Source organism: Onychomys torridus, chromosome 5, assembly GCF_903995425.1.
Source record: "Onychomys torridus chromosome 5, mOncTor1.1, whole genome shotgun sequence".
NCBI lineage: Eukaryota > Metazoa > Chordata > Mammalia > Rodentia > Cricetidae > Onychomys > Onychomys torridus.
In genome coordinates, this window is record NC_050447.1 from 98,468,766 (window position 1) to 98,494,507 (window position 25,742).

Consider the following 25,742-nt stretch of genomic DNA (forward strand, 5'->3'; position numbering starts at 1 on the left):
CAGCTGCTGTGGAAGTCTTACCCCGTGCTCATCTGCTGCTGCCATTTAGGATAACGCAGTATAATATGCTCCTGTCTTAGGAAAATGAACCCTTTAGATCTCTGTCTCTCTCTCTGTCTCTCTCTCTCTCTCTCTCTCTCTGTCTCTCTCTCTCCCCAAATCAAAAGTGGTCGGTGTTTAGGAGTCTGCCGTGACAGGTACGTAGCTTTTAGCGCAAGGGAAGCAACATTTATATTGTTTCAATGTTATCGTTAATCTATTGTTGAATGCGTGTCGTGAGTCCTTTCATCGTTTTGCTGGGTATGGTGGTACACACCTGTGATACCAGCAGTCAGGAGGCAGACAGAAAGCAGGAAGAACAGGAATTCAGGGCCATCCTATGAGAAACAGTTCAGACCAGCCTGGGCTCTACAAGATCCTGTCTCAAAGAGCAAAGCAAAGCCGAACAGAGCAAAACAAACAAAATGAAAGAACACAAAACACTATCACTAGAAAATTTAGTTATCCAGTAATCATTTGGAACACAATTGTACATAGAATTTGCCAGAGATAAGGGTGTCCGTGTTGACTTGGGTCCATAGCTTCAACATCTGGAGACAGTTAGGGGAGTACTCTGTGATCCACAGTAAAATTAGGCTGGTGACCCAGGGAGCATCCAGAACTCATCCAGCCAGAGGGATGAACTGCTTTACTTGGAAATCAGAATATTGTAAAACTTTAGACTCTGACAGCTTCCTCTTTGTTTCTTGAGTTTTTGTTGCTGTGGTTTGTTTGGGTTTGGGGGGACATAACAATTTCTTCTATAACCAACTGAATCAGATTATACAGACTGCACTGGAAAACCTTGCTGGCTTGGTCATTCCAACCAGAGTGTCTGAGGCTTCACGTTGTTTCCCCACAGGTCATAAAATACTCAACACAGTGGACTGCACCAGACCCAATGGGGGAAGGCTGCCTGAGAAAGTTGCTCTGATGATGAGCGATTTTGCTGGGGGTGCTTCAGGCTTTCCAATGACTTTCAGTGGTGGAAAATTTACCGGTAATAATCTATATCCTAGTTTTACTGAGCATCAGGCCTGGTGCTTGGATGAATGCTGTGAAAATGAGTTCAGGGATAATTGGCGCATGGTTCCTGCTCAAAGGAGCATGCACTCGGTTAGAAAGCCAGACTTATGAACCACAGACACTACACACTGAGGTTGCCAGTTTAGAACGGGATGGTAGAGTGCGTGGGGAACATTGATATGAAGGAGCTCCTGGGGGAGGGAGAACCTAGGAGGAGCTAAGAAAGATAGTCACTGAGTATCACAGGGTGGGGCAGAGTGAGAGACAAGGAAGGATGGAATGGGTAACTGGCCGCAGTTCTTATTAGTTCATTCTTAGGATGAGGTCAAGAATACAGGGCATGGGACTTGGTGTGGCTACTTCCTAATGGTCCTGTGGAGGGCTCATGGGTGGCACAGCCTAGGGGGAGATTCTACAGTGCAGATTCCCACCCTGGAGCCCTTCCCCTGGATCCAAGGGCAGTGCCGGACTTTCTATGAGGAAAGCATATGTATGAGATAGCTCATTCGGTTTTATAGCCTGTAAGTACTAATAGCTTGCATGTTTGGTAAATGAGCCTTGTGGTACAATGTGGCCCAAACACCCCACCCAGAGGAGGAAGCCAGCACTCTCTGTTCATTGTCTCCTTCCATGCATTTGTGTCCATTGCCTCCCAAGGTGTGCAGCCCCCAGAGAAAGAGGGAACATTTTGTCCATAAGAGTTAAAAAGCACTGAAAGGCAAATACATAATTATGGAAGGTCCACTAGCATAATCCCGTGTGTGTGTGTGTGTCTGTGTGTGTGTGTGTGTGTGTGTGTGTGTGTGTGTGTGTGTGTGTGTGTGTGTGTGTGTGTGTGTGTAATACAAATACATGTATATGCACTTTTAAAGGTCTTGTATATAAGTAGCATAATCCCATGTATGTATGTGTAATGCAAATACATGCATATGCACTTTTAAAGGTCTGGTATATAAAAGGTATTGACAGTGATTATGTCAAGTTGTGTATAATGTTTATTTTTTTCCTATGTCCTCATCTCTATCAGATTTCAATTTCAAGAGTTCTAGAACCACCTCTCTTACTCTGTGTGCCACAACTCTAGGTCCTGCTTAACCCAAGACTTCTCAGACCAATGGCCTCCCAATGTGCTCGGCAGGCCCTTGCTGCCGGCTAGTGTCCTCAGGCTAGCACTCCTGGCCCAGCCCTGGCCTAGCTTGTCACAGTGACTATTTACATTCCTTGGGGTCTTCTTGCTGCGAAACTCCACACGACTAGCAATTTCCCATGTGTCTCAATTCAACTACTGTCTGTCCCCTGACTGCCCTGGCCAAGGGTGACCATGGCACCCCACCTCAGTGTAGACACTCTCTGACTGCCCTGTCTAAGGGTGACCATGGCACCCCACCTCAGTGTAGATACTCTCTGACTTCCCTGTCTAAGGGTGACCATGGCACCCCACCTCAGCACAGACACTCCCTGACTGCCCTGTCCAAGGGTGATCATGGCACCCCACCTCAGTGTAGACACTCCCTGACTGCCCTGTCCAAGGGTGACCATGCCACCCCACCTCAGTGTAGACACTCTCTGACTTCCCTGTCTAAGGGTGATCATGCCACCCCACCTCAGCACAGACACTCCCCACCTTACTGCCTTGCTGTACTATTCACATCATCACTTTGTATAATTACTTTATTTCCCTTTTAAAAACTGACTTCTCTCACTAGGGAGAAGATTCCTTGGGAAAACTTCCCATTTCTTGTTCATAAGATTTACAGTCTTCTTCAGTACTGTATGCTTAGTACCCCAGAGCACCTCCAGAGCATAGAGGGTGTGTCATAAACACTGGGAGGGAGGGGAAGAATGAAAGAGGGTGGGGGACTTTGTGAGATGTTTATAACGAGTCCATTGACAGAGGAGGGAACAGAAGTTAGGTCACTTACTCAATTCTGTAAATGGTGGGCTGGGCTTTGATCCTAAGTATGACTAACAACCATACTGGTGATCTTAGTCACTGAATTGACAGTTACAAGAATAGATTTCAGTTTTATAATGGACCAGGGCAATAGTCACGTACACACTAGTAAAAGGTTAAGGTTATAGGAGTTACAGTGTACACAGAGCAGGCTTGCCTACAAAGTAGGGTTATACACACTGACCCCTGATTAAACTGGGGTCTACAAAAATAGAACAAACAAGAAGCAAGCTTGAGACCCGTGGCTGATCTCCTGGTAAATAATCAAATTCTGCTAAATCAAGCTGAGGCTAATCTCCACCAGTATCACAGGGATTAATTCTACTTCTGTCTTAGTTCCCCCTTCCATTTTTTTCTCCTGAGCAAGTCCCTGTCCAGTAGAGCAAGATTCATTAAACTTTTCCGTTTGTGATCGCTTGGCACCAGAGAAATTTTTATGCAGCCCTAAGCATATTGGTCTATAAAATCATTAAATAAATCAAGTATTTGCTGATAGGAAGCTATAAACAAATTTATTTTAAAACAATTCTTTGCTATACATATAATTTAGTATTTATTAAAGATGAAACAAATTTTTATGCTTCTTAAAATGGTTGTACTTATTTATATAAAGAATTAATCTTGGCTGAATATTTGATACAGTAGTATGTGAGGTGTCTCCAGCAGTTTACAAAATTGATTGATATTTTGATTTTATGATCAATTCTGAGAACCCCATTCACATAAATATGTATTACCATACAGCAGAATTACGTTTAGGGCTATTTTATAAGTTTTTGGAAATTCCATCCTGATCTCAAGTAAAAATTCATTGAAGTATTAAATTTTGTAAAACTCAAGTCAACTCAAACAGCAATTAAAAAAAAATCAAACATCCTAGCACAGCATAATCCAAAGATGCACTAATTTATGCTAGGAAAATATGGAAAGTCTTTGTTTTCCACACTTAAACCATTATGTTTCTAGAAGAACAGGAAAGGCGGTGTGTGCAGTAAAAACACACAGTTCACAGCATACAGTGGTTTTGAATGTGAGGCAAGGCACACATAATTGATTGTGTTGTGTTATGTTGTGTTATGTGATGACATGCCCAGTTCCAAGCATACCTGTTGTGTGCTCAGCACCAAGGCTTTGGTGATGTTACATCATGAGCAGGGATGTCACAAGGCACAGCAGTGAGCAGTACCATTTTGTGTTTTATTTTGAATTACGTTTTCTTGAATTCTCAGAAAACTTACTCTTAGTTATTTTGGTGCTCTTACCCTGCGAGAAAACATCCCGAACACGACAAGACCATAGAAGAGTTTTTATTAAAAGAGGATAGAAGGCGTGACAGGCCTGTGTGAAACACACACGTAGTTAAGGAGACAAGAAGAAGGTCATGCAAGATGGCACCAGCTTTATAAAGGTTGGGCCGTGCATGCGTACAGGAACTCATGTGGCTACTCCACGCATGTGCGTAGATTACATGGCCACGCAAGCACTTTACGCAACCATGTAAAGCCACGGAGTCCTAGCCACGTGAGATGTTTGACACAGAAATGGCTATTTTGAACCGGAAATAACTAGGTGGTCCGCCATGCAAGCCCAACTGTGTGGACATGTTGTGATTTCCTATCACTTACAGTTGTTGATTTTCTTGTGACTTCCACATTTAATTACACACCCCATGTTGGGGTGTTCACAACCCTGTTTAAGAAGCTGGGAGCTAGGGCATTCACTTTCAAAGACTTCTGAACAGAGAACACTAACCCCACACATGTTGTTTCAGAGGAATGGAAAGCCCAGTTCATTAAGGCGGAGAGAAGAAAGCTTCTGAATTACAAAGCTCAGCTGGTGAAGGACCTGCAGCCTCGAATCTACTGTCCCTTTGCTGGGTATTTTGTGGAATCTCACCCATCTGACAAGTAGGCCCTGCATTTCACTATTTTACACTTAGTGTCTGTCAGAATGAGTGACTTTGTTGTTACCAATGCACTGTGTAACCACAAAAAGATTGGGAGCATCCGAAACCTCTCCGTGTGTGTGTGTGTGTGTGTGTGTGTGTGTGTGTGTGTGTGTGTGTGTGTAGGGGTGTGTGCATGTGTGAGGACGTGGAGGCTAGCTGGCTAGTGAGCACCTGAGACCTGCCCATCTCTGTCCACCCAGCCCTGGGATTACAAGTGTGTGCTACTGAGTCTGGCTTTTTTTCACAAGTTCTGAGGATCAACTTATACTTGCAAGGTCCTCACACTTGCAAGGCAAGTGCCTTACTGACCTATTTCTCCATCCCGATAGTTTACAGCTGTCTAACTAGTTGCCAACAGATGAACCAAAGCCACCGGAGTTGGTGCAGATAGTCATTGAAAGATCCTTCAGGAAGGCAGGAGACAAACAACAGTTATTAAGCACGTGGCAGGAAGTAAATGGGCGTGCGGGGGAGGGCTTTTTACTAACTCATCGAAATAATTCTACCAGTGACATTGTGAGGAAGGCTTTGTGCACCTGCTGGAGACAGGGGATGTGAAACCAAGAAAGACAAAGAGCCGCTCTGTGGGAGGAGGAGCTGAGAAGCAAAGCCTGGTCTACCTGGCTGTCTTTTTCCTCTGCATCTCGGTGTGGAGAAAAGAGAGAGTGAAAGGAAGTGTCTCTTGCCAATGCTCCCTGGGTAGGTGGCAGGAGACCAGACCAGACCAGACGACTGTTCAGTCCAAGTTTTCCAAGACAAACCACCATAACGTGCTTCACATTTACTCTCTGCCTCATCACAACACACATGACAAAGCTCAGTACAAAGCTCTGATGAAAAGAATCTGCATTACGTATTACTCCCCAGGGGCGATAAACAAAACAAAACAAGCAAATGGTGCCGCAAACTAGCCGGCGGTGTTCAGAGCAACAGAAATCTGCGTCTCCCGGATCCAGAAGCCGAGAGTTGAAAGCAAGTTGCTAGGAGAAGGATCTATTCAAGGTTTCCCTTTTACAGCCTCATTTTAACCTGATTCCCTCTGTAGAGATAGTCTCTCCAAGCAGAGGTCACACTCTGTGAAACTCGGGTTCAGGACTCTGATACATCTTTTCTGAAGGGAATATGCGAGCTATTCCTTTGATATCAAAGTTCATGTCAATGAGTTGATACAGAATTCCTCAACTTACTTCTAGGCAGACAAGTTTAGAAATTTGTGATAATATATTGTGTACCCTAATAAAATCTGCGTGAAGATCAGAGAACAGAACAAGTCACTAGATTAAGCATAGAGTCCGGGCAATGGTGGCACACACCTTTAATCTAGCACTCGGGAGGCAGAGATCCATCTGGATCTCTGTGAGTTCAAAGCTACTCTGGACTAGATGAGATTGATTCAGTAGGAGAGAAAACAGAGCCAGGCAGTGGTGGCACACACCTTTAATTCCAGTACTTGAGAGCTCACGCCTTTGCTACCAGGATTTGGGAAGCACATATGCCATTAATCCCAGCACTAGGAAGCAAGTGATATGGCTGAGCAGAGAAAGACATATAAGGTGTGAGGAGACAGGACCTTAAGCCCCCTTTGGCTAGAGGCTTTTCAGCTGGACCCCTTTTGTCTGAGGACTCAGAGGCTTTCAGTCAGAGCACGAGTAGAGCAGGCGAGGTGAGAAGTTTCTCTAGTGGCTTGCTCCTCTGTCTCTCTGATCTCTCTGCATTTACCCCATTATCTGGCTCTGGATTTTTATTAAAAGACCATTAGGATTCAAGCAACAGATACTGACATGCTTTTGTTGTGCTTTTGTTTCAAAATCAAATGAATTCTGATGAATCAGTTTTGTTAATGCATATTTGAATATTACACAAAAATAACTTTTTTGTACTTGATTTCGTTATTGGAAAAATCTTTAAGTATGGCTTGATCAACAAGCATATAAATCTAATTTTGAAACATAAGTTTTATGAAATCTAGAGCTAAATCAAGTATTTCTGATGAAAATTACTATCTGAATTGATGTAACCAAAAATTCAAAATATGTGAAATATGAAAAACAGGGTATACAAATCCACTAATTTTTTTTTAATTTAAAAAATTGACAGAGTGGCCAGGGAGCTGGCTCGGTGGGTTCTAATTCTTAGAACCTGAGTGTGGCTTTCTAGCACCCATTTAAAACACCAGGTGTGGCAGTGCCTGGCTGTAATTCCAGTACTAGAGAGGTGGAGGCAGGAAGAACCTCTCAGGCTCAGTGGTCAGTCAGTGTAGCAGAATCATCAAAAGACAATGTTGTAAAAGATAAGATGGAGAACTGTTTTGGAAGACATCCAATATTGACTTCTACACACCTCACACATTCGTATCCACCCACCCCCACACATGCACACAGACATAAATACATATTACACACACACAAAGTGACAGAAAATTCTATGCATTTATCATATAAAAGTGTTAGAGAAGTTCATATCTAGTGGAATAACAAAACCTAGGTAATTATATAATACATCATGATCTTATCATCTTGTGGCAATGACACTTAATATTTTAGTAGAGACTGTGGTAAAGTCAAATCCTAACTATGTAGTACTTCCAAGTACTTGGTCATTCTTGATAAAGAAACCATGATAGGTGCTAAAGTGTTTTGATAATTTCTGTAAACATGAACATTTTGACTTTAGTAGAATTGCCTTCTCTTCTGTCTTAGTTACTTTCTACTGCTGTGATGGAACACCGTGACCATGGCAATTTATAAAAGGAAGCATTTAATTGGGCTTATGGTTTCAGAGTGTTAGACTTTGTGTGGCTTGAAAGAAAATGGCCTCCTCAGGAAGTGGCACTCTTTGGAGGTGTGGCTTTGTTGGAATAGGTGTGGCCTTGCTGGAGGAAGTGGGTCACTGTGGGGGTGGCCATGTAGCATAGCAGGAAGAGCGGATAGCTTGGATTTTACACTGCTTAAGTTTGGAAATATACTCTTCTAACAGAGAAACCCAAGGCTGACTGACATCAACCCGAACCCCAACTGTCTGTGAACAGGACACAATATGAACGAGTTACTGTTACGGTTATTTTCTTGAGACAAGAGCTTCCTGTGCCGTTTAAGCTTGCTTCAAACTTGTTATCCCCCTGCCTCAAACTCCCCAGTATTGAGGTTATAAACTTGTATTACCATACCCAACTTTAAGTTATTTTGGGAAGTCTAAGTAATTAATAGACACGAAATCTTCACATAATATCAGGAATATGGAAGGTTGCCAGAAAGTAGGTTTTTCTTTTCTCTCTTCCTTTCCTCTCTAGTGTTACTTAGCTGCGCTCTTACCCTGCGATAAAACGTCCCGAACACGACAAATCCACAGAAGAGCTTTTATTAAAGAGGATAGAGGTGACAGGCCTGTGTGAAGCACACACGTGAGTGAGGAGAGAGAGAAGAGAGAGAAGAGAGACCTGTGCAAAATGGCACCGGCTTTTTAAAGAATGGGCCTTGCATGCGTACAGCACCGCATGTGGCTACTCCACGCATGCGTGTAGATTACATGGCCGCGTGTGCTTTACGCAACCATGTAAAGCCACAGAGTCCTAGCCACACGAGATGTTCTGACCTGGAAATGGCTATTTTGAACTGGAAATAATTAGGCGGTCCGCCGCCACAAGCCCAACTGTGTGGACATGTTGTGATTTCCTATCATTTAGACTCTACTATAGTTTAGGGGAAAGTGCTGAGAGCAAACTTTCTGGAAAAAGAATTCTAAGATCAGGGAAATGACTGTGTACCACAGCTCGGTAGTGGGACTGCAGACATATCCACTGCTGCTTTAGGGACAGGAAGGAGAAGCAGAGGCATTAAATCATATCCCAAGGGAAACACAAGTCCAGTGCTCATGCAGGGAAACAGCTCTGCCTGAAACCCCGGGAAGAAGCCTTCTCTAGGGTCAGAATGATTCTCATTTCAAGAGCGGAGAGAAAATCCTGGGCCCCTTCTTTCCTCAGCTCTACTGGCTTCACCTCTCTTCTCTGTTTGCTTTTCTGAGACAGGGTCTGATGCAGTATCCCAGGCTGGTCCTGAGCTTGCAGTGATGCTGGCCTCAGCGTCCCAGGGACTCGTTTTAGGAAGGAGCCACTGGACCTTCCTCTGTTGCTGTTTTCTTTCACTAACACTTGTCTCCAGGAAGCAGATGGAATTCTCTGGAAAGTTCTCATCCAGTCAGGGAAAACAAAGCCCTGGCTTTTCAATAGAAGTATCATTTGACATTGGCAGGGAACAGGACACTTGGGAGGCAGAAATTATTGGGGGTGTTGCAGGGGAAATACTTGTGAAAATGAGTCAGAAGATTGAGTAAACCCTGGATCTCAGCCCCTGGCTGTGCTTTGCTAGCAGGAGACCAAGCCAGTAGAGGAGAGAGTACAGCTCAGGCCCCACATTGGTGACTCGGTGGTACACATGTGGCTTCATCAATAAAATAAAGAACAAGAACGCATCCTCCGGGAATGATGGCTCACACTTAAATTCTTAGTCCGAGGGAAGAGAATGGTTATGAGTTCAAAGCCAGCCTAGGTTACATGAGACACTGTTCCCCAAAACCAAAACAGCAATAACAATATAAACCCCAAGAAAATGACAAAGAGCAATAAAATAAACCTTCTGGTAAGGGTGAGTAAAATTGATTAACCTCTAGTTAGAGGACCAAGTGAATAAAAAGATGAGTTCTGATATCCCAACACTGTTTGAAAGTCCAAAGTCTCTTCTGAGACTCATGGCAATTTCTTAACCCACTATAAAACCAAATCAAAGAGCAAATCACATACTTCCAGCATATGATGACACAGAATGAACATTACCATTCCAGAAGGGAGGAAGGAAGCATAGTGAGGAAATGCCAGACCAAAGTAAGACTGGAAACCAGCTGGGCAAACTCCAGTTCCTGCATCTCCATGTCTGATGTCAAAGCGCTTTTCAGACCTGAAACTCTGTTCAGCTTTGTTGACTGCTTACGTCTCTCTCTTGGGCTGGTTCCACACCTGGTCTGCCACTTCCTTGGCAGGTAACCCACGACTCTGGCATCTCCAACATCTTGGGGCCTCCAGGGCAATCCAGGCTTCACCTTCATAGCTTCATGCAATGGCTTTTCTTGGCCTCCATGCGAAGGAGGATACAAGCCTGGCCTCAGCTGCTTTCCTAAGCCACAGAGGGAGATTCCGTAACCCCTTTCTTGTATCCTGACTCTAAAGGCAGAACCATGTAGCTGAAGCTGCCAAGTTTTGTGGCTTGACCCAATAGAACCTGGCCCCCTCCTTCAATTACATCTGCGTCAGTTTTCTGTTGTTGATAGTTTTTTCCAAAGCTTAAGCTTTCCTGTAATTCCTTTCCACAAGTTGGAAGCTCGGCTGGGTAGGTAGGTCTTGCTCTGAGGCCACCACTCCCTTTATTCCATTTAGCGTCTGGCTTTTCTTTAAGCTTATCTTCTTGAGCCTAGGACTTGGCTCCCACATCACCTTTCCTGGTGCTCTTTTTCTCCTCACATTCCCAAAGGACTCTCTTTCCTACTGTAGATACACATTTTCATCCATGTTCGTAACTTCTTTATGTATAATAGCTAGGACATGGGAATCCAGATATCCATCAACTGATGACTAGATGATGAAAATGTCGTACAGCTGGATCATGAAATAGAGAAATAGATCTATTTCCAGCTTTTTTAGGAACCTCCACATGGATTTCCACAGTGGCTGTACCAGCCTGCACTCCCACCAGCAGTGGAGGGGGGTTCCGTGTTCCCCACTTCTTTGCCGGCATCTGTCATCTTACTCTTGCTATTCTGACTGGACGGAGATGAAATCTCAGAGTAGTTTCAATTTGCATTTCCCTGATGGCTAAGAAGTTTTAGAAATATTTCTGAGCCATGGGTGTTTCTTCTGAGAACTCTCTGTTCAGTTCCATAGTTTTCTTTTTAATTGGGAAGGCATTTAGATAGCAAATAAGCCATGATAAGATCATTAGTTGCAGGAGTTGCAACGGAGGTCAGAGCCACACCACAGCAGCATGGCCTTCGGGGTTAGCAGCATTCTTCCATGTTGCCAATATGCTCTAGAATGGTTCAGCAACCCTGGAGAAAGTTTGGAGGCTGCTGTAAACCTTGGAGGCTGCTGTAAACCTTGGAGGCTGCTGTAAACCTAGCCTTGCTATGTGGTCTAGGACTTACCCTGTCGGGCATTGGTTCTGTTGAAATTCAAACCTTTATTCACCCAAAACTGTTGTTGTTGGTTTTTTTTACTATTTTTTTTTGGAGGGGGGTAGAGGGGCACCACCCAGCTCCCAAATAAATCACACATGGAGGCTTATTCTTAATTATGAATGCCCGGCCTTCGCTTGGCTTAGTTTCTAGCCAGCTTTCCTTATCTCAAATTATCCTGTTTACCTTTTGCCTCTGGGCTTTTCCCATTCTCTAACTTCTGTAAATCTTACTCTTACTCTGTGGCTTGCTGTGTAGCTGGGTGGCTGGCCCCCGGAGTCGTCCTCCTTCTCTGGCTCCTAGATCTTAGCTCTCTCCTCCCAGATTTCTCCTTCTATATATACTCTCTGCCTGCCAGTCCCACCTATCCTTCTTCCGGCCTTGCTATTGGCCAGTTCTTTATTAGACCATCAGGTGTTTTACACAGGCACAGCAGTAACATAGCTTCACAGAGTTAAAGAAATGCAATATAAACAAAAGCATTTTTTCTACTACATAAAACTATGTGCAAATTTAAATAATATCCTTGTTCATAATACCAAGTCAACCCACATAAACAAACTGTGAAACCATGATTTGAAGTTTGTGATCCTTTACTCTCAGCTTCATGAGTGCTGGGATCATCGGCATCTATCACCATGCCTAACATATTTTATCACTTTAAGTGCTAGCTATAGTTGTATAGATGTTTAAATTCTGCTTTTACAATACTCTGTTAAGTGTATAGTTTAGCTGCTCCAAAGCACACACAGTGCTAGCTGAGCCCCCAGACAGCACATCTTTATGAGTATCTGCTTACTGCTGCACAGGACATGAATAAATCTCAAAGGCATTGGGGAGGGACAGCTTCAGAAGGTCACAGACCTTATGGTGTTGTTTATATGACAACTGAGTAAAAAAGCAAAGCCATGGGAATGAAACACAGACCAGTCTTTGTCAGAGGTGAGGGCTTTGGGAGACAACAAAGCATAATGCAAGGATGTTTGGGGAGTGATGAACCTGTGTTCTGACTGGGGCTCACACAAATCTGCACTAAAGCCCATGGGACTGTATCCCACAGAGATGCGATGGCATCTAAGTATATCGGAAAGGTTAAAGGACAAAAGGTGAACTTGGTGATTTTAAATTAGTATATGAAACAGATTTCCTTATGCCATTTCATTCTTGTAGATTGTTGGTTGGGGCTCATGTTCACCCAATATTGCCCTCTCATTGCTGGCCATTCAGAGAGCTGTCCTGCCCTCGGGGAAACATGATTATCCTTTTACGTAAAGTCACAAATATTTAGTGGGCAGGGGAGGGTCTGGGACAACCTGCAGCACTCAGTTCTCTTTCACCACGGAAGTCCCAGGGATCAAACCCAGGCTGGCAGGTTTGGTGGCAAGTGCGTTGACCTGCTGAGTTGTCTCCTCGCCTCTCTTCTCCTCTGAAGATGCACCTGTTTGTAAAAGTTCTCCTAGAACTAGATACCACACGTTGGGTGTGTCCCCCCCATTCCCTCCCCTTCCCTTCTCCCCCTCCCATTAGTTGCCCTAGACAATTTCACACCTACTTCCGTGTCGTATGCACATACACAATTTTACAACAGGGTGATTCTGAAGAAGCTCCCAAAGTCAAAGTAGAGTATGTAAGTCATACTTGTGACACAAGCAAATTGTGCTATAATGTACATTTTTTATAGAGTCCATACTCTCTTGAGAAAATAAATACCCATTTTATAGTATTTGGAACTGCATTTTATTTTATTTTTCATCTATTTTTTTCCTTCCTTCTTTTCTTCTTTCCTTCCTTCCTTCCTTCCTTCTTTCCTTCCTTCCTTCCTTCCTTCTTTCCTTCCTTTCTCTCTTTTGAGATTGAACCTGGCTATACATGCCACATTGGCCTCAAACTTGTGATTCCCCCAGCCTCAACCTCCTGAGTGCCAAGATTACTTACAGCCGTTCACCACCATGCCAGGCTTCATTCTATCATTGTAAATGCTAAACAAAATTTTACAGACGTTTAAATTTTGCTCTTATAATTTTTTTTGTTTGTTTGTTTTGTTTTGTTATGTGTACAGTGTGGTTGACATTTGTCACATACAGTGACTGAATCTCAGCTAGGACTTCACAAGGGAGGACCTTCTGCTCCATGAAGATCAGTTTTAGGGCATTGTTGCTGAAAACTTTTTGGGACTTGGGGAATGGGGGTGGGGGGAGATGCTGCCTACCCTCAAACAGCAAAGCTGTGTCAGCTTCAGATGGGCATGATGGTGTCTGTGTTTTTGTGATTTCACTGAGTAATAAAGAAGGCAGTTTTTGAGATACATTTTCATAGCAATAATCACTCGAGGATGGCCCTAGCCTTCCTGTTGAGTGGTGAAGGCTATACCAGAGAAGAGACAGTGGTGTGGGATGTACACTCTGCTTCTACCACCGTTTGTTGTCTCCCACACTTACGATTTCATTTGTCTCATAATTAAGGTATGGTAGCTCAGTCTGCCAAGACCTATTTCACCACATGGTCCTGCATTTGGAACTACCCAATGTGACCTGTGACTGATGCTTCCTTCTTTTCAATATCCTTGTTGATGCTATCTAGCTTTGTTGACTCTTTCAAAGATTTTTAGTAAGAATGACCCAAGGTTAAAAGATGACTTCCTCGTGGTCAGTGCTGGTTCTGCTTTTTTGAGATGTAGTGTTTAGAAAGGAGCACAGTCCTAGAGCAGGGGACATGCTCACAGGGGCACCTATGTACACGCCCACACAGGAACTGAAGCATCAGGAAGATGCTGGTGTGGGAGCAAGAACAAGGCCATGGGTACCTTCTGAGGGCAGTGACAGTGTTTCCAGGAAAGAACACAGATGTTGGTTCATGTTCTACTTAACTGTCTGACTAAATAGCAGATCTAGAGAACCAACCTGAAGTTCAAGGATGCCAAATGCTCTTTAGTAGTAGTGTCTGTGTAAGTAACTGTCAGGTGAATCGCAGTGACAATTTCATTTTCTCTGGCTCTCCCATTTTCTGTCCCAGCACCAATGTCAATACGATGCGGAAATGGACAAGTTATAGGGTTTTTTGGAGTTTGATTTGGAGGCTGCCTAGCTTCAGTTAACAGCATGATTAAACTCTAGATCTTGAGCTAAGGGTAAAGCACAGTGGTAGCCCTTTTTTTAACCTTTCATGGACACGAAAAGGAAAAACAGGAACCAGGCCGCAGGAAGGGTTATGACTGACGATATGTGCTCTTCTGTAATGAGTAGATTTTTCAAAGTTGCTTGCCTCTCCCCAAGAAAGAGACAAGAACTTTCTTGTTTCAGTGTGTACTCACATGTGTGTGATGGTGCAGGCGCCTGCATATGACTGTGACGTCAGAGGTTAACCGTGTCATTCTTCAGGTGCTACCCACCTGTGTTCTTGAGACAGAATGTGTCATTGCTGGACTGGCCAGCAAGCCCTGAGGATAGCAGGTGCAGTTTTAATGGTTTTGAGTGCAGAGACTTTTTAGATTTTTTTTCTGAAAGCTAGAGAGAGGCCCTGGGGCCTATGTGCAGTCTGAGCCTGTGCAGGCCACGTGATCCGCTGTCTTCCCTTCCTTCTCTAGGAGGAACGCACTGACAGTAGCGGTCTCGTGAGGCACTGCAAGATAAAGTCGACTAGTTCGTATCACTTAGCACAATGCCTACCAAGAGATAGTCAAGGAGTCTTCATTTCTGTTGGTGTTCAGTATGAGTGTGCAATTGCTGCCTGTTTATAACAGTCGCTCACGGTTCCTCTAACTTAGTTCCAACTGTCACCCCAGTGTACTTCAAAAACAAAAGATCTGAACAGCTTTCTTGACTGGTTAGGGAGGTTAGTCCAAATACGGTCTTTATTTTTCCTAGTTGTGTGTGGAAGGGGATTGGAAACTGGGAATAAAGAATAAACCAAAATGTTCACTGTCACTCCCCGGATGAATAAACTCTCTTATCTGGGAACCCTCCTATTTCTTAGGTATATTAAGGAAACAAACGTCAAAAATGACCCGAATCAACTCAACAATCTTATCAAGAAAAACTGTGATGTGGTGACATGGACCCCACGACCTGGAGCTACCCTTGACCTGGGCAGGATGCTGAAGGACCCAACAGACAGGTTTGGGGGATAAAAAAAATACCTTATATAATGTTTTAAATATTATGATAAAAAGCTCCCAATCCTCAGCAGGTCCCTACTCTGCAGTGACATTAAGTTGTGTTGACAACCATGCTAAGCTTACCTGATAAGATCCCCAATCTCACTTTAAAAAGTGTAAAGCCAGCTAGGGAACCACACACCTGCAATCCTAGCACTCAGGAGGCTGCGGCAGGGGGATCAGGCCAGACTGCGCTATCTGGGACCCTGTCTCAAGAAAAAGAAATGTAAGTCTTACTATTACTAAAGTAGACTGGTAGTTATCATTCAAACCAGACAGCTTTCCCAAGCATTTCATCCTGGCTCAAGTGCTTTCATCACCTCAGGGCCTTACTAGAAAGTAAAGGGTACAAGGTGAGAGAGACGGCTCTACCATTAAGAGCACTTGCTGCTACCACAGAGGTCCAGGGTTCAACTGCCAGCACCCATGTTGGGTGACTCAGAAAGTTAGTTTTTATGCCAGTGCAAGTATGACTAAAACAAGCAGCACTTTCAAAACATCAGGCAGGGAAATCCAATTCCAAGGAGTTAACATGGACCCCAGAGGCCTACAGTTTCCTGAGCCACATGGTCACATGGTCATAAATTTCCCATCCAAATGTAGAAATGCACATACTGTAGGAAGTGAGCAGCAGAGAAGCTGGTGTTGCCCTTTGCTGACCTCCCAGGTGTGACCGGAGCCTGGTAAGCTCTCCTGCACAAACTTTCACAGTCCCTGGTGCAGCTCAGCTTCCCCTTCCCTGCTCTCGCCTCTGCCACTCACTCAGGGTCTATTCCCTGCCTGTGGTTCCCTGGTATGTGGTTATACCCCTCCTTCACAATCCTTCCTCCATGATAGCTCACAACCCACTGGCTGGCCATCAAACCAAGGCCATTGGTCATAACCAATATTTTCACTAGAAAACAAAATTCACCAGTAAGAACAAAATCTAGGCATATTGCATGTGTACAGGACTTATTTCTGGAATAACTTTGCAACCTGATGGAGACAGTTCTTAGCTGGGAGTGATGGTTCACATCAATAACCCCAGCACACAATGAAGCAGGAGCATTGCCAAGAGTTCAAGGCCAGCTTGGTTTGTTTCAGGGTTACAGAGTGAGACCTTGCTTCCCACCCCAACCCATACAAAACAGTTCTTACAGGAATTACAGGCAAAATATTGGAAACCCCTCTTTCTGTTGCTGACAAGCCAGTTTTTCTAAATCGTGGAACTTAAAATTCTCTGAGAGCTCCTGAATGCTCCAGTAGGGAAGAAGATGTACATCCAGCTGGAGAGTGAAACTGTTTCTTGATTATTTTGGTTATTACTCACCCTTCATGAGCCTGCTTCCTCTTCTGGCATCTTGCTAAAGTCTCCAGAGTCAGCCTTATGCATGCCTCTCAATGTGTCCTAGAGCAAGTGGCTGTGCTGTCATATGTACAGACATCAGAGTCACCAGTGCAGACATCAGTGCCCTTGATAAACTCGGACCTGGGCTCCCCCTGGGGATACTCGGATACAGTAGATCTGAGGTAGGGTCACACCAAAGCATTCTGGGAAACAAGAGTCAGTACAATTGAATCTCTGTGCTAACATATAGTAAGGACACTATGCTTAACTGCCTTGTAAAGGAAGAAGGGATGGGGAATCTAGGACTGTGGTCACAGAAACTCAATCCCAAATATTCAGCATTTCACCATGTCTTAGGGATGAGAAGATGGTTACGAGTACATAAAAGAAAAAAAAAAAGAAAGAGGAGGGAGTGAGAGAGAAGATGGAGAAAGGGAAGGAGGGGGAGATAAACTGAAATTTTCTAGTCAGAGGCAACAGGCTAGCTGGAGAAGGGCAGGGTGTAGACTCCTGGATTTGGAGACTAAAAGAAAAGAATGCACATATGCCATTGATTTCCAAATGATTCATTGAAATGTTCTGATACTGGGAGCCAGAAGTGCAGAGGACACAGCCAGAAGGGAACTTTGGTCCTTGGGGAGCCCTCAGAGCCCTGAGTTCAGAGCTGATGAGTGAAAACCCAAGGAAAGGACAAAGGGATGCTATGTGGGACCAGGCTGACAAACCTGTCCTTCAAATCAGGAGAGCCACAGAAAATGGCAAAGCAAAGAAGGATCAGTGTTGACGGAGCTTTCAGAAACCCCCTTCAGCTTCGTAGAGGAGAATGTTCTAACGGGGAAGCTACAGCTAGAACTCTGGAGTTGAGGAGGCCAGGGGAGAGCTATGGGTTCTCGGGGAAGATCAGTGAGACTTCAGACTGACACTGGGCAAGGAGCTAGACAAGACTGGAGATGATTATTTCAGAGCTGATACACTTTGGTGTCTCTGTAGCCTTAGGGACATGATGGACTCAAAGTGAAGCTTTGAGAAGATATCTATTATTGCCTCCAAACATGTGATAGGCATGGGTGTGTTTGCCTCCTTCCATAGTTCCTTGTTCAGTTCACATTCTATTACTTTTCTTAAGATCCAAGAGCCCATGTTCCATGTAGTAAACTATTGCCCCAGGATGAACAGAGCTTTAGGACTGTCTATATCATGAATGGTATTTAAAGAAAAAAAAATCACACATCTGTCTGAAAACCAGAGTTTGATTAACAGACAGAGCATAGTGTATCAGAAGCACAAAATCCTATAGGCTAAAGTTTATTTATATGCTCAAATATTTACTGGGTACCACGTAACCAGACTTTTCCTGGAGATATGAACAAACATTTGTTCACCCCAGAAGGACACCATTAACACCCCAAAGTGTCAGTTCCACCCAAGTGTAGCTTGGTGACCCAGTCAGTTCACTAGAGTCACTTACAGAAGCATCTATGACTCATTAGAGAAAACCCCAACCTGTTACAGTTCCACTCATGCAAGTTGCAACCCTGGAGCTCCTAGACCAACCTGTGGGCAGCTAGGCAGGAGTGTGCCCTCTCCCCAGCTCTTATTGATGGCTCGGATAGCTTGGGGATGGAATCTTGTTTAGCTTTTGAGTTGTCTTAGCTTCCTGAGTCTTGGGAGTCTCCACTCCTAGCAGGAAATGTTCCAATTGCTTTCTCTTCTTTCACCAAATGCCTGTTGTAATTGGGATGCAGAGGCAGCTGTGTGCCACATCCCCAAAGTCAATACAAGTGGATCACATTCAACACGTCACTTAGTTATTGGGAGCAAAAGGGTCCAAATCTGGGGTCTTGTAGCTTTGTATCTCCAGACATACACAAGGTTGGTCAATGAAATCTGACTTGGGAACCTTGCCCACTAAATAGTGTGTGGGAAATGGTGTGGCTTAGGCTAGGCTGGGCCCTGGGGGTCAGTCCCACTTCTCGAAACTACTTTCCTGGTGGCGTTTTCTTTAAAGCATTAGTTTTGCCTTCGTTATTTGCTGCCTGCTTCTCTGACCCTCCTCCTCATTGTGTCTTTAAGCAAGGGCATCGTGGAGCCTCCAGAAGGGACAAAAATTTACAAGGATTCCTGGGACTTTGGCCCCTACCTGAGGACCTTGCATTCTGCTGTAGGAGACGAAATCTTCCTTCACTCGTCCTGGATAAAAGAGTACTTCACTTGGGCTGGATTTAAGAGTTACAACCTGGTGGTCAGGGTATGCCACTAAATATTCTCTGCCTCTGCTCTCTTGTAATTTGGAGATCTTTGCAGCCTCCCCCCACTTCCTGTTTCCAGTTTGATTTCTAATCAGCACTTGGGGAGCCCCACAAACTGTCCAGCAGAAGATAGAGGAACTTTGTGATGAATAATTCTCCTTTGAAACTGAAGGGCCCACTAAGCACAGCTCAGTTTGGCTTTTGCAGTATTTTTCTCTCTTATCACCATGCATTAAAAACTTTAAATCACTGTATAAGAAGTAACAAGTGTTCTGGTAGCATTTTCATCTATCTTTGATTTGTTGGGTGCCCTCCATCTCCTGGAACCCTATCCTCTGTACCCTCCTGCCTATTACCCCCTCCACCCCACTCCCTTGTGGTTGTGAGTCATTTACATTGTGAAGCATGTCAGGAATACTTCACTGTGAGGCTAGAGGGTGGAGTCCACCCAGAGAGGTATCAACCTGGGCCAGTGGGAGGCAGAAGCAGCTAATGGCATCTGTGCTGAGGACCAAACAGCACAAAGCAGGAGGCACATGTGGGTGCTAAACAGGAACTAGTCCCAGCACACATGCATAGTGCAGCTAACCAGCTCAGGGTGTATGCTGCTCACCACCACTGGAGGTGTGCTGCAGCAGAGCAGGCTAGAGATGCAGCTCTGGGGTAGAGTGCATGCCTTGCATGCCAGAGACCTTGGCTTCAGTTTCTAGGATCACAAAAATTAAACCTAGCAGATAGGGGGTGTGAGAGGAAGAAGAGGCCCGAGGTGGGCCAGTGGTCAGGGCAGTGAGTCACTGGCCACATCTGGTTAATGCTAAGTGCCTGTGTGGGCTTGTACAAGGAGTAGCCTCTATGACACTAAGATGTGGGCAGTGACTCCAGTCACCGACAGCTTCTGGCTGCCCTCTGGAGAGGGCCGCCCCAGTTTACTGTCCAGCCCCCAAGCATCAACACCAGGTCACACTTGTCCTACTCCAAAGCCATGGCTCTCCACAACCATGATTTTCTGTGCCAGCCTGTGGCAACATTTTCCCTGATAAACAGTGATCCAAACATGGTATGAGCGTGTGTGTAGATGAAAGATGACAGCTCTCCCTCCCTTCTTAGGACGAGTTGTTTCAAGATTAGGTCATTTCTACATTTGAGGCATTCAAACATTCTTCTTTTAGTGATGTCAAAGAATAACAGGTCTAACACCTTTTTTTTTTTTTTTTTAATATTAGAAAATGTTCTTAGGTTAGCCATTAGCTATTTTTGAGGAAATCATCTTTGAAACCCAAAGCGCTGGGAGACTGAATGATGTTTTCATTTGGGTGATGAGTTTGAAAATGAAACTTTTAGAACTTTTAAAGCATATATTACTTGAAATTGTAAAATTACAGTTCTTTATTTATGTGTGTGTGTGCATGTGTGTTTATGGGACAGTGTGTGGGGGCAACTTGTGAGGACCAGTTCTCTCCTTCACCATGTGGGCTCCAGGCACTGGACTCATGTGGTCAGCCTTGGGGCAAAGCACCTTTACCTGCTGTGCCATGTCACTGGCCCGGTAAATGTATTTCTGTTTAGCTGCTGTGTGATGTGAGGCACAGTCCACATTGTATGGTCCCCATCGGAAAGCTTCTGGTGCTACTCGATGTCTCCTTGCTCATAATGCTCCATGCCGCTGGAGTTAGAGTAGGGAGAGGCAGTGGTTTTGCTGATACAGAAGATGAAGAGTGTAATGCTACCACTTCAAGAGAGAGACGGAATCAGAGGAAGGGAGGAACGGGAAGAGGGAGGGAAGAGGATGGGAGGGTTGTATCAACTCGCTGCTATTCTTTTAGAGTGTTTAAGACTTCTACACTCTTGGAATTTCTTAACAACCTCAGCCACCTGATGAATACTCTTCCATTTGCTGCCTTGTCCTTTGCACAGATGATTGAAACAGATGAAGACTTCAACCCTTTGCCTGGAGGGTACGATTATCTGGTGGACTTTCTAGATTTATCTTTTCCAAAAGCAAGACCAAGCAGGGAGCATCCCTATGAAGAAGTGAGCAGCTCCTCTGGTGGTGACCCCTTCCTCTTCGTCTCTCTTTCTTAGCACCCCCCTCCTTCTCCTCCCTCTTTTCCTGCCTTTATCAGTTCTTCCTTCCCTTCTTCCCTCCCCCACCACTTCTGTTGACTCAGAAACACAGCTCAAAACAAGCATGATTTATCTTTGAGCCAAATATGAGTGACCTAGGCCTTGGAGCACGAAAACAGATTGTTCCAAATTATAATCTACAATGTGGAAATGATTTATGAAGTTTTTAATTTCAGAGTAATGTCAAGTCTTAACTCAAGGGATTTCCCAAAGGAAGCATCAGGTAGGCAAGTCACAGCAAAGCAGAGAATGCTCTGCTCTAGACTTAAGGGGCTATCTGATGACATTAGCTTTTGGCTAAGTTAATGCCTTCCAAAGGTTTTGTCTGATAGGCAAAAGAATGTTGGCTCAGGCACAAAGGTGGGCAATGGGTGGCTATTAAAGAAGCGGAAGACAGTCTCAGATCATTTTGACTGTGGTTCACATCTCTCCATAACTGTGGAATTCTAATCAGCCAATCAGCCATTTACAGCTCTTACTGTGGGTGCCTTTTTTTCCTGGGTTCTTCATGGTCTCTTCAGTGTCCAGTGTCTAGGACCTCAGACAGATAATCTGTAATGAGACCTTTGCTATAGCCATGACATTTTCAGTGTCCCCTCCAAGCCAATTGTCAAAAACACAAACTAATGTGCAAAATGACACATTAAAGGTTTTATTAATCCTGAGTGCACTGTGACAGCACAAAAGGACTAGTCAGCAGGGATTCTCTCTAAGGTGCCTCCAAACCAGTCGCCATTTCTCAGGCTGCCATCAGTTATAATGGAGATAGATCCCCAGCAAAATATGCCTAAGTTCCAGTGAAAGCAGATTTGTTTCTAGGAATCTTGATCTTTATTCCACAGCAAAGGCTCACTAGTAGCTGCTTCACAGCCTTAGGCAGCAGACATTATTTATTTATTTATTTATTCATTTATTTATTTTTCCCGGTTTTTCGAGACAGGGTTTCTCTGTGTAGCTTTGTGCCTGTCCTGGAACTCACTTGGTAACCCAGGCTGGCCTAGAACTCACAGAGATCCACCCGCCTTTGCCTCCTGAGTGCTGGGATTAAAGGCATGTGCCACCACTGCCCGGCTCATAATTTATTTCAAAATGAGCCTAAGTGATTTACACACCTCAAATACGGAGCTGAGGAGTAAGCCAAAGTCTAAAGGTAACTGCCAAACAGGCCACACAAAAAAGTAAACAGAGTGGGCGCTGGCAAATAGTTGCGAGCTCTCCTCTCCTATAACCACACAACCAGTGCAAATGACTCAACAGAGCCTTCAAAGTCACCGTTCTTTGAAATGTCCTTTTTTACAAATCAATGACAAGAACACAAAACAAACCAAGGATGAACCCTGAAAGTGCCCCAGGAATGCCACATACCATAAAACCCAACAAATAGAATATTCACCCCAAGCCAGGCCAGAATCCCAAACCCCTTTTCCTCTATCAGCTCATCAATGCCATTCACAGGCAACTGGCATCCAAAGGTCAGAGGCAAGGCCCCCTGGGAGTCCGCTCCCTCTTCCCAGGGGGTCAGTGAGCCACAAATTTGCTTCCTGCTCCAAAGTTGTTGCACATTGACCTAGATTCATTTAACCCCTAGCACCTTAAAAGGAATTAGGAAACAAATTGATTGAAAACGAGGTTCGTTTCTCTCTAAGTCAATCTGGGCCTTTTCTTAGCAGTGTTCCGGTTTTATATAGACCACAAGATCAAGAAGGAGTGTGTGCATGCTCATCTGAGTTGTCAGAACTGTACCAAGTCTCTTTGTGCCAGGCCAGTTCCTCCAGGTCACCAGGGCTTCAGCCTTTCACCTCTCCCAGCGTTGGATTCCTGAGGAAATTTTAGCAGCCTACAACATCAGACCTACATCTCAGTCTCCAAGGGTACTCAGTGAAAGTCTCTGAAAAGGAAGTTGAGTCAGTGTGGACATGACATGCTTTATTGGGCCCCAGGTCCCAGTAAATCCCATGGTGTGGCCATGTGATGTCCAAGAAAGGTCTTTGGCTTTGGAGACAGGTCAGTATTAAAATGGTGTCCATCACTGTTGAACCCAAGTGCTCACCATGAAACTCTGAGCAAGTCATTCGACCTGTCTGAGCCTTGATTTCCTTCCCTTGTGTAGGACTTATTCCCACCCTACCAAATGGCTGGGTTGAGCATAGGAGATAATGCAGGAGAGCACACATGCCTTGCAGCATACATTACACACCATTAACCCTGGTTCCAGGGCCTTCCTTCTGCCCCTGAGATTATTGCTGGTGCCACTGAAGTGTGTAAGTCCCTAACTGCAGAAGTGAAACAAGACCTACACGTCCTAGACATAAAGCTGCTTCATTAGTGACACCTCTCTATCTCTCTGGCCTGTCTCTCTCTCTGCTCTATCTGTCTCTGTCTCTCTTTCTCTCTCTGACATAGGGTCTCACCACATCTTATTGACTGGGCTGGAACTCTCTAGGATGTCCTCAAACTCACAGAGATCTGCCTGCCTCCCCAGTACTGGGATTAAAGACACATGCTAACACGCCTGGCTTTTAGTGAGCTGTATTTTAATAAACTGAGTTCAATTTTATGCTGTGTTAAAACTTCAGCAAAACTTACTCTATCTGATTTATGGATCTCAGAAAGCTAAGTTTTCACATGTAAGAAGACCCATGTGAACACCCCTCTCTTTATTCCCATACTTGTTCATACTTATCTCAAAATCTTGAGCTCAAGCCATCCTCCCGAGTCCGATTTTGGTAAGTGGTTCTGGAGCAAGCACAGTCGCAAACAGTTTGTAAATATTATGAGCTGATGTCATTGTTTGTCCCGTTCTGTGTTGCGATGCCAAGGCCATCCAAGCCAAAATACACTTTAGTCTCCAAACTGAACAGAAGTGTTTGTGGACATGGTGTGGTGGCGCCATGCTTCATGCAAGGCTCCCATGCTATGTGTTCAGAACCAAGGCTGCAGTGAAAGTGGAATCATGTCACAGAACTCAGGCAAGTGCAGCCAGAAACACCTCAGACTGGTTACAGTTGATTTTTACTTAAGTTTTTTCATTGCACACTCAGAAATATTTTAGTGTTGCCAAATTTTTCACTACATCTACACCCAGTTATGTAGCCCTACCTGCCAAAGTCATGGCTTACTGTTTAAGACACTGGGCTTGAGAAACACCCAATCTCATGCACTTTGTGTTTATATAAATCCCTTCTATTTCTTCAAGAAAGAGGAAGGAAGAGAGGGAGGGAAGCGCGCTTGTGCATGTGCTTGCACACACACACACACAGAGAGAGAGAGAGAGAGAGAGAGAGAGAGAGAGAGAGAGAGAGAGAGGGTGCCTAGCAAATTTTGGCACAGAACTAGTCAACACAGGACGAGACCAAAGCCAATTTAGCCTGCCTCTAACCAACTCCAGCATCTGTGGTCGGGATTCCTTAAGAACTTCAACCACGTCATTTAAGGTGGTTCTGCTCATTGGTGGCTGAACACACACACATGGCTGCCGTGAACTCTGAGGCTCTGGCCGGAGTTTCAGGTGGAGGCACACGTGGAGCGGCGGTAATAGGACCCCTTACTGAGTACTTCCTGTGTAACCGCCTCATTTCACGTGTTTTCTGTTCACAGACTCACTTGTTCCTCACCACGCTCCTGTGAGGAACGCCCCCGTTTAATCTAAATTGTATAGATGTGGACACTGAGGCAGTAGTTACTGAACCACAAAGCGGGACCCTGGATTTGAGCCTCTCATCGGGCCAGCTGGCCCACCTTCTGATCTGTGTGTGCCCTGCTTCCCTCCCCTCCATTCCTGGGCTCCTGGCTCCCTCCTTCTGTCCTCAGCCTGTGATCCAGGCTTCTCTCCTGCACTCCTCTCTGCCAGCACTGGCAGCCACTCCTCCTGAGGACCTGAGGGAGTGAACACAGCAGGGCCACCCAGAGCTGCCATGTTTCCGTTTCAGATCCGCAGTCGAGTGGATGTCATCAGGTACGTGGTGAGGCACGGCCTGCTGTGGGACGACCTGTACATTGGATTCCAGACCCGGTTGCGGCGGGATCCTGACATATACCATCATCTGTAAGCTTCGAGTGCTTTGATGCCATGGGGCCAAGGCGGTGGGGGAGCATGAGGACATGGGGGGCATGGCCGTGAGGGGGCATGGCGGTGCCCGGGGAGAGGGGAGAGAAGTGGAGTCAGTGACTGGCTATGCTCCCAGTTAGCACAGATAGGAGAGGCTCCATCCTTTTCCTCTGTGTTTTCAAGACAGGGTATCGTTCTGTAGCCCAGGCTGAACTCAGGACAACCTCTACTTCACCCCCTCCCACAGGCTGGGATTGCAGGAATGTACCATCATGCCTGGCTCTGCATTTTAACAAGAAACTTGAGCTCAGTGTTTTGTGGACTGGGTGGTTACAGGAACGGCCCACTGTTATATTTATAAACTTTATATATATATATATGCTTAAGGTCATATTTGGAATCTCAGAAAGAGCCATTTTCTGCCTTTACATGCACAAGATCAAAGAGAAAGTAGCCTTGTTATCACTGCTGACCCTCTGAAAAGATGCAGACACATAATTTTTAAATTCCTATTATTTAAAGGCCTGGGTGGCAGAGATGGTTCAGTAGGAAAGCTGCTGCTGTTAAGCCTGCTGACCTGAGTTCAATCCCAGAGGGACCCATATGGTGAAGAGAGATCTGATGACTAAAAGTTGTTCTCTCATCTCCACAC

The 25,742-nt window shown here is 44.8% G+C and overlaps 1 protein-coding gene across 6 annotated transcripts in view; it reads left to right on the forward strand.

Moving 5' to 3' along the window:
• The window catches only part of LOC118584085 (cytidine monophosphate-N-acetylneuraminic acid hydroxylase), a 98,507-nt gene that overhangs the window by 65,227 nt on the left and 7,538 nt on the right, over positions 1-25,742 (forward strand). For all 6 annotated transcript variants that reach the window (XR_004945000.1, XM_036188060.1, XM_036188057.1 and 3 more), the window contains 6 exons: positions 902-1,039; positions 4,791-4,926; positions 15,159-15,299; positions 18,743-18,917; positions 20,833-20,949; positions 24,972-25,087. Coding sequence is in view for 5 of the 6 variants with exons in the window: in XM_036188060.1 (XP_036043953.1) it covers positions 902-1,039; positions 4,791-4,926; positions 15,159-15,299; positions 18,743-18,917; positions 20,833-20,949; positions 24,972-25,087 (823 nt within the window). In the remaining variant the exon portion in view is untranslated. The remainder of the gene's footprint in view (positions 1-901; positions 1,040-4,790; positions 4,927-15,158; positions 15,300-18,742; positions 18,918-20,832; positions 20,950-24,971; positions 25,088-25,742) is intronic.